This window comes from Mytilus trossulus, chromosome 13 (assembly GCF_036588685.1).
Source record: "Mytilus trossulus isolate FHL-02 chromosome 13, PNRI_Mtr1.1.1.hap1, whole genome shotgun sequence".
Lineage (NCBI taxonomy): Eukaryota > Metazoa > Mollusca > Bivalvia > Mytilida > Mytilidae > Mytilus > Mytilus trossulus.
In genome coordinates, this window is record NC_086385.1 from 23,593,085 (window position 1) to 23,607,124 (window position 14,040).

Here is a 14,040-nt window from a genome sequence, read left to right on the forward strand (position 1 = left end):
CATAGTAATGTCACGTCCATTATACTATATTACACAACACGCCTCCCCATTTTGAAAGGAGTGAGTTTACTTCCTATTTGAATTTTCACTATATTCCTTTAGTCCACCCCGTCTGGTTGCACCACGGGGATAAACAAAAAAATAATCTCCAACTTTCTTGAATAATGCATATTCCAATGTTGATCGACATATTAAGAACACACCTATATATATATACATTTTTTTTTCAAAATGTACATTTTCTCCGTTATCGCTTTGCGAATTCACTTTGTAACTAGCATATCATTCCTTGATATATGTAAACAATCTTCACTGATGATCTAATTTTCAATCAACATTTACAACTGATTTCCGTTATCCACAAGTCCACATTAATCTGCTTTATACATCCTATATATACATGTCTGTTTTAACCTGTCTCCTGCAGGTTGTTACACCAATACATACATTTTTGTACATAGCAGTCCACTATTTAGCCATATAGGCTTTTTCCATTGTCCCTTGTGACAGCAAATATCTCGGCCACAGGTTGGCTCCTGATACCTGCTTAAATCAAAGCTACTTGTCCAATCCTACGCGGATTATTAATCCGTATGTTGGATGGGAAAGTACAATATGGTGAATCTGTCTCAATCAAAATACGATAGTTTGGGACATTCCTGGCTGCCAGTATCTGATCTTCCTGGAAATGTTTGACCTTTAAAGAAAAGCTGAAATAAGTGTTCGGAAAAGCGCGACGCCAAATATCCACTTGTCTCGCACTCCCATGGAAACAATGGAAATGAATTTTCTGCTCCGGCTCACAATTGTACAATTTCCAACGCTCTAGTATACAGCGTCTGACATTGTCTCCATGGCCTGGCCACGCAAATGTAGAATCACTGGTTTGTTTGGTCTAGCCAATCCTAACAATTTATCAAAAATCTTTTCCTGGGACATCCAGTGTATTTGGTTGACGGTCCTGTCTAACCCGATTTCCCCCAGTGCAGATACACACATGTCACTCAATGCCTCCTGCATTGCTGTAAACTGGTCATTGTTAAAATAGGGTGCAGCTTTTGTATGCAGCCCTATGGCTATCTTCCATCTTGAGGTGTCTGGTAACACTTGCGGGTATGTATCCGGATCGCAGTATACTAGTACTCCTCCAATCACCTCTACTGCAATATCTGGCTGTGGAATCAATTTTTCCTGGAGGCATTGTTCAACAGACATCTCCAGGGAACCGGTTATTAAAATACTTGCCCTGTCCAAATGGAAATGGCTGTCAAAGGCCTCTGATACAAGGGTAACCTTCTGTATTCTGTTAACGTTGTTATATTTGTCCACGACTGGATTTGATACCTGTGGAACAGGGTGACTTTCTGTTTTTCGACTTTTGGTATCGTCAGGACGGAAAGAATCCCGGGATTGTCTCTTTCTATTCAGTATTTCCCTTGCATCAAGGGGTTTACCTGCAAGTTGATTTTGTAAATTGGTTAGTGTTTTCACCACCGTTGAAACAGGTGGTGGATTTGTTCTCACGGGCCCTGCCCGATTGATTGGCTAGATTTATACATCCCTCAGTTGGACGACTGCTTGTATATGACTTTGCCACTGGCACCTTTACGGCTGTCTCAGCCTTCCTCTTCACTGGAGGCTGTTGTCGTGCCATTGGGGGTAGGACGAAATCACACCATATTCTTCGGAACTCTGCCCTTCTTGCTGGTGACAACTGTGCTAGCAGCGTTATCAAGATGCGCCACTGCATCAATACTGCTGGCGAATTAACTGGGTACATGGTTTAAATATCCTCAGCTTGTGGATACCAGTTCATCACGGCTGTAACATTTCGCATCTGGTCTTGGCACCTCTGCATCATCGTGCAGTTTCTTGGCATAATGTTATTTGAATTCACGTATCGTACCAAGTCATACACTGTTGCCCGTTGGCCAACAATCCACCAAGCCAACATTTGGATGGCTTCTCCCCTTAATTTCTGGAAACTGGGCTCCTTCTCAAATTTTTCCAGTGGAAAATCCTTGAAAATATACGGCAAATGGTACACCCAACAGTGGTGCTTCAGTTTCTTTGTAGATTCTCCACATGTTGGTATAGAACAAGTGGAGTGCTTGTTGCCTTCAAAGTGTTTCACCTCTGGCTGACTAACCTCTGGCTGCTGAGCATCCTGCTGTTGCTTTGGAGTATTAACCTCTGGGACCGGAGTCTAGCATCTTAACTGATCTATTACCTGACTCTCCAGTGCAGATAACCAGATCTGGTTTCTCTTTGGTCAGGATCACACGTGACAAATCACGTTTTTCCACCACTCTGACCGTGGGCAAATCACATTCCACCCCCACTTGAACCATAGGTGAATGACTCACTTCTTCTTTGTCAGTAGTCTCCTGAGTATGTGGAACTTGAATGTCAGTCCAATCAATATAATTAATGTCATGTAAATCCAGAACATCTTCAGGTTCCCTCTTTACCTCTTGTTCGTGACTTTCACGTTCTTCTTCTCCCCGCTGTTCTCCCGGGGGGAAAGGCAATGGTGTACCTTCATATGCCTCTGAAGGTGTAGCCAAACTGTTTTCATCACCCTCACTTGGCCTTTTACTCATGATTAATCCAAAATACACAATCTGAAAAACACAATAAAAACTGATTATAAAATATGCTAAATATATACATCATACAACTGGTATATTGCCTTAATACGTAACGTTACCTTGCGGTGCCAGAGTTCTGACACCGTGGACAACTTAACTTTACCATAGTGTCCGCAAGCTCTGGTGTCAAATCTACACATGATCCATTGTACCACTCATGACAAAAATCACACTGTATCATAAACAGTCTATCATCTGGTTTTCTGCACAAACAGTACAAGTCTCGGTTAGTCGCCTTAGTCACATCTTCACCGTCCTGTAACCGGTGCTGGCACTGTTTCAACCAGGGTGGTACTTCTCTGTCTTTACATGGCTTTAAACGGTCATGATCTATTGTCAGTACAGTTTTTTGTAATTTTATCTTGTAAACATACGAAGATAATTTTGCACATACAAGTCCGGGACCTTTCCACTGTGGGTCCAATTTCTTCGCTCTACCTTTAATTTTAGCTGTGTCTAAAACATAAACTAAATCTCCTATTTTGTATTCTCTTTCCAGAATACGTACATCCTAATCACGTTTCATTGTGTTCTGGGTAGTTATTAGCGTGTTGCGCGCTATTTCGTGTGCAGATATTATGACATCTCGGAGTCTTCTCACATACTCATCTTGTGACTCATCTGTTTCAGCACCAGGTACACTGTACAATAAATCAACAGGCTGGTTAACCTCTCTCCCAAGCATCAGCATGTTTGGTGTAAAACCAGTACTTCTGTTAACTGACGATCGAACAGCTCCTGCCAACTGTGCCAAATGTTCATCCCAATTGTCTTGTTGTTTAGACACGAAGCAACGGACTGCGTCCATTAAGGTTATGTTGCAACGTTCTGCTTGTTCGTTTGATGATGGTCTGTACGCAGTAGTTCTCGCTTTGTGCATTTGCAAGATTTCACAGATGGATTTGAAGTGCTTCCTTTCAAAATTGCGTCCTTGGTCTGTAAAAACCTGAAATGGGAAACCAAAACGAGGGAAAAACTCGTTCACTGCAGCTCTTGCCGTATGTTCTGTGGTTTGTGCTGGCAACGGAATACATTCCATCCATTTGGAAAACTGGTCAACCATTACTAGTACATGAGCATTCCCAAATTTCGTCTCTGGCAGTGGTCCTAGAAAATCTAAGTGGACTCGCTCCATTGGTGCACCTGCATGAAACTGGGTAAGCGGAAATTTAGCCTTTCTGTTTGGCTTCTTGTGTAAATTGCATGTACTGCATGTTTTGACAAAGTCTCTTTTTTTTGTGTCATACCATACCATTGATATTTTGCCTTAATTCTCAATGTGGTCCTATTCATACCTTGATGACCTGCTGCCGGAATATCATGACATAATGAGATCACTTGTTCAACAAGATCTCTTGGTACAACAAGTCTTGGTGTTCTGTCTTTCATGTCCAAATTTCTCAAAATTCCATTATCATCTAAATAGAACATATCTTTGTTCATCCAATATGTCTTAGTTATTGTACTGCATCTGAATATTGTAGCTTCTGATGGTTCTGTTTTGTCCCTGAGCCATATCAGTATTAACTCTAAGTTTGGGTATTTTGACTGATAATCCTGTAATTGTTCTGATGAATAAGTACTTGCTTCTATACCTGTCTCAGTAATGGCATTTACATTCGCGTAAACTGACATAGACATTAACAACTATAGGTCACCGTATGTCCTCCAACAATGAGCAAAACACAGGTTGTTTGTCATAGAATAAATGAAAACATGTCACAATTGAAATGAATATAGACAGTAACACAACACAACAACATATTAAAAAAAAACTGGGTTTGCAAATATGCAAACAGGAAAAAGGACTATAGCAAGTGTAGATAATGTGCTAATGGGACATACATTTATAAATTTTATTTAGTACAAATGAATGAATGAACATGTATTTAAAGTATGAAACATGTTTGTCTGTTCTGATAATCAGACCATGAATATTCACATATTTTTTAGGTTGACTATTCCTGATAAATATTGTTTTTTTTTCAGGTTCATGTTACAAGCAGTGCTTTTGTATGTTATGCAGAGGATCAAATGTCAATATAAAGACTTACCACGCACACAAGCAGAAGGTTTTTAAGTTTGATGAAAGCCAGATCATACTAGACATATTATTTGATGAAAATCTCCATCTCAAGGAAAACTTTAGCCAGAAATTATATGCAAGTTCCAGTGTTACATTACTAGAGGCAGTATTTCAGCATTTTTATGTATTTTCAGCAAACAATGGAATGTCGAAGTCAGCTATGTCAAATGCTCTCCAGACAGAGAAGTCTCATTTGCCCCAACCCAATTCTTTGCCTCCAACATTTAAAGAAGCTAAAAGCTTGATAAAGCCATTATTAATGCCGTAACAAAAGTATGATGCCTGCATTAATTACTGCATTTTGTTCAGGTCGTGTGACAATGGAAATTATAGTGACTTAGCTTTTTGTCCTATCTGTCCTATTCTATAAGAACCACGCAAAGTAAAAAATTCCAGTCAGAAAGTTTTTCATGATATGCCAATTGCACCGAGACTAAACAGATGGTTTAGTACGTCAAATCTGTGTAAACTTCTTTACGCGAATAAAGTGTATTCAAATGGAAAGTTATTTGACTTTACAGATAGCAATGTCTACAAAAACTGGTATACAGACCAAGGTGTATTTGGTGATCATGAGGAACAACAAGCTGTACCACTAGCACTCTTTACAGATGGGGTGAACCCAAATTAACATTTATCAACACAAAAGTCTATGTGGCCACTCTTGTTAACATGGATAAACTTGCCTGTTCAACTCCGTCAACTTCTTGGTCCAATGCTTTTAGTAGGGATAATACCAAGTGGTAGAAATGGATCGGAACCAAAGTCACTGGAACCTTACATAGATTTGCTGGTTGATGAAATACTTAAACTATCAGAATTCCCTACATACAACAGCTACCGAAAAGCACCAGTAAAAGTGAAAGTTGCCCTTTTGCAATTTTTATGTGACATTCCTGCGTATTCAAAACGGTTACATATAAGTGGGCATAGTGGTTTGAGATCATGTGGCTATTGCAAGGAAACTGGTATTTATTGCAAACATCTTAGTATGACTATTCATTTGTCAAATAGACAGTTTCTTCCTGAAAACCATCCTTTGCGTAGTAGTAACCGCTTCTCAAATGGATCAGTGGAACTGAAACAGCAGCCAGTCACATACACCAATGAAGAAGAACGTCATTTGAGAGAAATATTTGACAATAAACAAAACCGAAATCAACAGAATAATTTTCAGAAGGCGACTGGACAGTACAGTATTATGTAAGTACAATATTATGAAGTTACCCTATCATGACAGAAACCAGCAGAGACAACCAGACGGAATGCATACCATAGCTGATTTCATAAGCCATGTAATGGACCTGTTGGTTAGGAAATATGACACCAAAAAAGTGCGTCTGTGAAAAACATCACCAGCGGTTTCCACAGACATGGCCACAAGTGACAGCAGCTGAGCAGGTTGCAATTGAACCACCATCAAAGAAAAGAAAAACTATGAGTAGTGAGACTCTTCCACCAGCACCCTGGACTCTATCAACTGATTCTGTGAAGGAAGCAGACAGACGTGCAACAGCAATCAAATATCCAGCTGGTGTTGAAATCTCTCCAGGGCTCCATTTTACAAAACCATGGACATTACGGACTACGAATTCAAAATTACAGGTATTTACAGATTAAAAATAAATGTTATGTTAAATTTGATCTCATATAAAAGTCAGGGGTACTGCTTGTACAAGTTATTTTTATTTACTTGAAGAAGTAAAAAAAAATATACACACATAAGTAAATAAATAATATTTGAATAATCTCCCCTTATTTTTTTCAAAAACTTACAAGTATAAGTAAATTTGTCTTGCAATCCCACAAAATTCTTCAAGTTTTGAGATAATAATCATGCCTTTAATGACTTTTCCCAAGTTTGCCCCTTTTTTGTTTTTTTATTAAAGTTCAATGTTTCATCTCATTAGTTCAACAAAGAAACAGATTGTCAAAGATCTTAAGCATTTGCTCAAGGCCATCAAAAATTGCTCCTTGGGGGGGAGGGGGGAGGGGGGCTTGTAAATGAGCAGTGTTCTGACTCTGACGATAACCGACAAATGGGATTTTCATTGTCCATGAAATTACACATAAAAGAAATCTGTAGAGGGCAGATAATTTAAAATTCTATTTGAGCAAAGAAATCATAAGAATTCAATAAAAGAAGATAAGATTACTTTTTTACTTCCACAAGTAAAAAATCTGAATGTCTAAGGGACATAACTCAGCCAATATTTGTTTTACCTATACAAGTAAATAAAATTGACTTGTATAAGTATCCTACAAATTTACTTATATTTATAAGTAAATTAATATTGCTTCTTCAAGTAATTAAAAATAACTTGAACAAGTAGTACATGTATCCCTGATTGTATAAATATTTATTTAACATATTTTAAAAGACCAGTCGTGTCATCATACATTGTACATATTCTGAAACTATGGAAATATGGTCATGATGGTAGCATTGCTAATGAAACAACTACATGTATACACAAATTTTCTAAAGATTAAATAACGTTGATGTCAATAAAATTTAGGCAACCAAATGGTCATCAACAATGAGTAAAACAAAATACTGTATACTTGACATAGACATGATGAAATCGAAAAGTATGAAACTATTAATTAGAACAAAAACAAAATAGCAAACAAAAGACATTACCTTTAGCTACACACCCAATGAAATTGGCTGTAAATTATAAAAGGTTTTTGATCTTGGGACATGTATCTTATATTTGCATCTTATTTTGGATTTTTATGTTGCTACTTCTAATATAAATACTAGTATATATGCAAATACAACCTGACACTATGCATTACATGTTAACATGGTTAAGAATGTTTGAAGCAAATTTGTAATCACTATTATTTTTAATTGCAGTTTGTTAAAACGGGCGCATTGAAATGGTGCATAAAGGGACTTCTGCCTAAGAGACAGGAAACAACCTTATTTACTGTATTGGAAGTAATTGTCAGAATTACTCAGCAAGAGTTCGAGATATCCGAGATCAAGCAACTTCAGGATGATACTCATGCAGCCTTAGCCTTATTAGAAAGAGATTTCCCTCTTAGCCTGCAGGTAAGCATTTTTATTCCCCACCTACGATAGCAGAGGAACCTAATGTTTTCTGATCTGTGGGTCCCTCCGTCCCTACAACCCGCTTCAGGTTAAAGTATTTGGTCAAGGTATTTTTTTATTAAGTTAAAGTTCAATCAACTTCAAAATTTAGTACACATGTTCCTTATGGTATGATTTTTCTAATTTTAATGCCAAATTAGACTTTTGACCCCAATTTCATGGACCACTGAACATAGCAAATGATAGTGCAAGCTTCAGCATAAATTGTTTGGTCAAAGTAGGTTTTGATGTAGTTGAAGTCTAATCAACTTGAAACTTTCTGCACATGTTCTTACTCAAATTTCACGGTCCACTGAACATTGAAAATGATAGTGCGATCGGCCATCTGTGGACTGAGGACACATTCTTATTTTGTATACATAATAAACATGATAAAAAAAGGTATTATATGAAATTCATGATACTCGTGATATTAATAAACATACATATTCCATCATTGTTTTTTTTTACTGTATTTGCACGTTTTATGTTTAAAGAATATTCATAAATAGAAAAATCAACCACTCAGTTCAACAATATTCCAATATCAAGCCAAAATAAAAGCAATGAAAAGCTGACTTTTCCAAATTTAAACTAGACACTATCATAATGCAACAGGCGACAGGTACATGTACTTACTTTTGTGATATTTTTTTCAAAATGATTATCTGGACATGCTATATATATATATATATATACAAAAAAGAAGGTGTGGTATGATTGCTAATGAGACAACTCGGCACAAGAGACAAAATGACACAGAAATTAAAAACTATAGGCTAGTGCTAGAATGACAAAAGGAATATACTTAACACATTGTTACATATTTCATGTATTTACATGATAAAGAAATATATAAATATCTGAATATTTCTTATCATTCAATCTACTACCGTTTACAAAGAAATGTAATACATGATTGACGGATGAATATCTTCATATTGCATCTAGTTGTGAATAGTATGTCTGAGCCACATATATTTCAATTTAACATTACATAACATTGACGTAACTGCCTTAGTATATTGTATATATTGGGAGGTTTTCAATACAAAAGCACATGATATTTTTTTATTGCCACACCGTTACAAAAGTTATTTTGTAACCTGCTAAGTATTGAAAGTCAGTTTTGGGTAGAGGGAACTATATTGTGGATGTGAATCATTATCATAATTATGGTGTGGGAAAATGATAATCCAGTAATAAACATTTACTCTTTCAGAATCTGGTTACACACCTTTTGCATCATATAGTGGATGGAAAGCAGAAAATGGACCACTTTATGGGAGATGGCTATTTCCATATGAAAGGGCAAATGGTTGGATGTCGAGACAAGGATTACAGAAACAGGCCAAAAAAATTAAGATTTTATACATGTTGGAACAACAATTTATGTATGATGAAAGGACTGCTGATGATTGTTGGAAAAAAGTGCTTTCACATTTAATACATTTCAATTATTACTGACCTTGAACATAACTGAATAACTTTAAATAAAAGACCCTTGAATTAAGTTCACAATATATATCTGTCAGTAGATTTTAATTTTATTGTTTGTTGTTTATATTTTTAAATTTGTAAGGGATTAATTTTTGCTTATTATTGAATTTAACATTACTTAATTCATAACCTCTTTTTTGTTTGTAGATCAACTTTACAGTACAATCTGGTACAAACTGTTTCTTTATATTTTACAGATTTATGATTAGTGTGTGTACATGATGCTGAGTCAGAAAATGATGCCAGCAACCAGTAACACAAATTCTATCTCAAATGCTGCAGCTTTTGTTCGTGAAAAGATGAGTAATGCCATATCCACAAATTCTGTTTTTACAAGCATTGGCAGAGTTGAAGAATTTCAGATTCCATGTTATTTACAAGAACAAATGAAGAATTTCGATAATACTATATGTTCCTCAATGCCATCCTTTGCCAAAAAAAATCATTCACTGGTAGTTAGTAGCAAATCAACATTACACCATAATGTGCGATATAATGGCGTTTCATCTCAAATGAACAAGAGGGACTCATCATTTGTGTCATTTTTAAACAAACAGAACAAAGTTTGCATTGGAAGGATTGCATTCCTAATAGAACATAATTTCCCTAGTGAACAAACTCGTTATTGGGCAGTTGTACATTGTTTACAAAATTGTTCATTGGAAAGTGGACTTTGGAAAGGTCAAGGATTCACTGCTTCAGAATTTATTATTCCATTGCACACTCTGAGCGACCCACTAGTTACATCTGAATTAAATGGATACATCTATGTACTAAATTTGAAGTCCTAAAATTGAAGAATGGATACTTGACTTGCTTGATGACATTGTGCAAAGCTGAATTTTTTATGGTAAATAACCGTGAAAACTCTTTATAGAAAAGTACAAATAGCCTGTCTGTTGACTAACATTGAACTCACTTATAATTGTGTTGACTGTGATATCAAATTATGCATTGACTTTTTCCTTAATTTAATTTTTGTATATATATATCATCATGATCATGTGTATATTTCATAGAATATGTTTCAATCTTTTTAAAAATAAAAAAAGATTTCAATTTGTATATTTTGTAGGCTCTTGAATAGATTGTTACAATATATTTTTATATAAATTGTAAGATTTTTGTGAAAAAAAATGTGTAAGGGATTATTTTTTCTTAAAACAGGTTTATAAAGATAAAAGGGAGATTACCCATATTGATCCAGATTGCATTTGTCTGGGAATAACATGAATATGGTGGTTAATAAAACGTAAATTTTCAATTTCTTTCAAAATAATCCCAACAGTCAAGGTTTGCAAAATTTAATTTTGTGTCTATCTATTGTGAAACAAATTTAAAAAACCATATTGCATTGAGGAGCATAAAGTTTATTTTGGAGATTGTAAAGTAAAAACAAAACTGCTGTGCATTATTGAAGTTGAACTTTTGGCTTTTTATCTTCTTTCCTTCTTTTCTGTCTTATGACGGATTTATCATGTTTATAGTCGTGGATTATTCATTGTAATTAATGTTGATAATTACCAAGATTGTGTTGGTATGTACAAAATGTTTATATTGAATATGTATTTATTCTTCACCTATACATGGAATAGTTGATTGTAAAATTGACAACAATTAAAATATGTGAAAGAAGAAAAAAAAAGATGACTATTTCATATGTATATCAACATTAACATAATGTATTATAAACAATAGCATCAATGAGTCTTTGTCTATGTTATTATTTATGAACAGAATCCAACGATGCCAAGAATACCAAATTTATGTAATTATGAACATTCCTTATTTGTACATAAAATAAGAACATTACTCAGTTTAAATTTAAATATGCTGCCTTTTTATTGCTATTACTGATGATTAAATTGAGGTCAAGTTCAATAATGGCGATCTTCACTTTTTCTATTAAGGAGTTATGGTTCTTAATAGATGGTTAAGTTGTGTTTCCAGTCATGTTGTTGCATTTACTCATGAACTGTTCAACCAAAGCTTTTTATATTTTAATATGTTGTTACTGACAGATGAAAAAATGGAGGTCAAATTTGATATTGACAATTTTCACCTTCACCGTTAATAAATCTGGTTTGCTGTCCCTCTGACAGCCTCTTGTATGCAACTTGGTTTAATTTAATGGAAGAAAGTTCCCTTTATAAGGAGATGTGGTATGATATTCGATGAAATAACTATTAAAACGATCTATGGAAGAAACTATGAGACACCTGTTGGCCTTAAACTATGAGCAAAACTTGAAAAATGTAAAATCATTCAAATTAGAAAACCAACATTCAAATTTACGTACACAACAAAACCAATAATCATGATATAGCAACTACTGCATATACAGAAAGAAAAAAAGGGGGAGTTGTACGCACCTGACACTCCCGTTATATGGATAGTGTCCACTTGTAAAATCAAGACTTAAGAACAAACTTTAAAATACAATTGAAAATAGGTCAACTCACCATATTGATACAACTTACTTTTAAAACAACTAACAAAAAAATATGAAAAAATGTATGAAGACGCAAAGTACAGATCTGAAAGTACTCACAGTACGGAAGGTTGTTCAAATCATTTATCAATTTAAAAATATTTTTTTCATTACAAAACATCATCCATAACTCAACCGAGGCATTTGGTGAATAAACATTCTAGGAAGAAGTAATTGTGTTTAATTACAAAAACAAAACCTAATTAAATTATAAAAAATATACAACTTGTATACAAGGCTTGTAGTGTTGTTGTTTGTTTAGGTGTTACATATGTTTTTGGTTCATTTTTTGTCGAGCCTGCAACTTTTGTTGCAGAAAGCTCGACATAGGGAAAGTGATCCGGCGGCGGGGGCGGCGGTGGTAGCTCACTTCTTAAAAGCTTTATATTTTGGAAAGTAGAAGACCTGGATGCTTCATACTTTGTATATAGATGCATCATGTTACGAACTTTCTGTCAGTCACATGTCCAATGTCCTTGGCCTCATTTTCATGGTTCAGTGACTACTTGAAAAAAAAGTTAGGATTTTTTGTAATGTTAATTTCTCTCGTATTATAAGTAATTAGATGACTATATTTGGTATGTGCGTACCTTGCAAGGTCCTCATGTCTGTCAGACAGTTTTCACTTGACCTCGACCTCATTTCATGGATCAGTGAACAAGGTTAAGTTTTGGTGGTCAAGTCCATATCTCAGATACTATAATCAATAGGTCTAGTATATTCGGTGTATGGAAGAACTGTTAGGTGTACATGTCCAACTGGCAGGTGTCATCTGACCTTGACCTCATTTCATGGTTCAGTGGTTCTAGTTAAGTTTTTGTGTTTTGGTCTGTTTTTCTTATACTATATGCAATAGGTCTACTATAATTGGTGTATGGAATGATTGAAAGGTGTACATGTCTAGCTGACAGGTGTCATATGACCTTGACCTCATTTTCATGGTTCAGTGGTCAAAGTTAAGTTTTTTAGTTTTGGTCTATTTTTTTAATACTTTATGCATTAGGTCAACTATATTTGGTGTATGGAAATATTTTATGATCTATATGTCGGTTACGCAGGTTTTATTTGAACTTGACCTCATTTTCACGGTCCATTGCTAAGTTTTAAGTTTTTGGGTCTCTTTTTCTTTATTTATAAACAATAAGTCACATATATTTGTAATATTAAATAATTGTTAGCTGTACATGTCTGCCTGGCATGGTTCATCTGACCTTAAACTCATTTCAATTGTTCATTGATCAATGTTTCATTTTCTTGGTTAATGTTGAGTTTATGTGACAGTTGTAATAAAGTTTTATATTTAGGTCTATATCAAGATAGTATCAAGGATTAGTAAAGAAGGCGAGACATTTCAGTGTGTGCACTCTTGTTAAAAATATAAATAAAGCTGTTAGTTTTCTCGTTTAACTTTAACATTGTCATTTAGGGGCCTTTTATAGCTGACTATGCGGCATGGGTTTGTTCATTGTTGAAGACCTTACAGATACCTATAATTGTTAGATTCTGTGTCATGTTGGTCTCTTGTTGGCAATCATACCAAATCTTTTTATAAGGCTTGTAACAGGTTTATTCTGATTTGCTGTATTCAAATCCATAGCACATGAAGGGGAAAGACTTCAAACTCATTATTCTTAAATAAACCGACAATGCCATGGCTAAATAGAAAAAAAGACCAACTAACAATAGAACACTTTATTAACTAAAGAATAACCCCATCAATAACTGCGTGTGATCTCAGGTGCTCCTTAACCCTCTTGCTGCCGATCGTTTTTCAAGGTTGCATTTCATATGACGGAAAATATGACAGCTTGACGTCTGTGACGTAACATGCAAAACAGCGATGTCATTCAATATATGACTTCACGAAATAATGACTGTTACATTTCGGACCCATGGGAGAAAATATAACACTGTTCAAACTTCGGTCTTTAAATTGAAAGAGATACAGCATTGGTGAGAAGCTTGCACAAATTTAACCATGGACATGTGTGCCCCTCCGGCACTGCTGGTGGAAATATGTGTCCCTTCGACAGAAAGTGGGTTAAGGTTAAACATATCTTGTGTTGTTCGTGGTAGTTCCAAGAAGTAGTTTTTTTTCCCAATTAAATATCTTTGTACACGTTTTATCATGTTCATTCATAGAAATTGACAACGCGGACCTCACAGACGACCCCAAACACAACTATTTCAAAAACAAAGTATTTTAGTACCA

General features: G+C 35.2%; 1 protein-coding gene and 1 pseudogene across 1 annotated transcript; one reads left to right on the forward strand and one right to left on the reverse strand.

Annotated features, from left to right (window-relative positions):
• Nucleotides 1-825: 825 nt before the first annotated feature.
• LOC134694172 (uncharacterized) lies at nt 826-1,780 on the reverse strand. The gene is made up of 2 exons (XM_063555171.1): nt 1,558-1,780; nt 826-1,454 (listed from the first exon to the last, which is right to left on the reverse strand). The coding sequence occupies exons 1-2, from the start codon at nt 1,778-1,780 to the stop codon at nt 826-828; spliced, it is 852 nt and encodes a 283-aa protein (XP_063411241.1).
• A 2,601-nt stretch (nt 1,781-4,381) lies between these two features.
• Nucleotides 4,382-10,128, forward strand: LOC134694173 (uncharacterized; annotated as a pseudogene).
• The last annotated feature ends 3,912 nt before the right edge of the window (nt 10,129-14,040 follow it).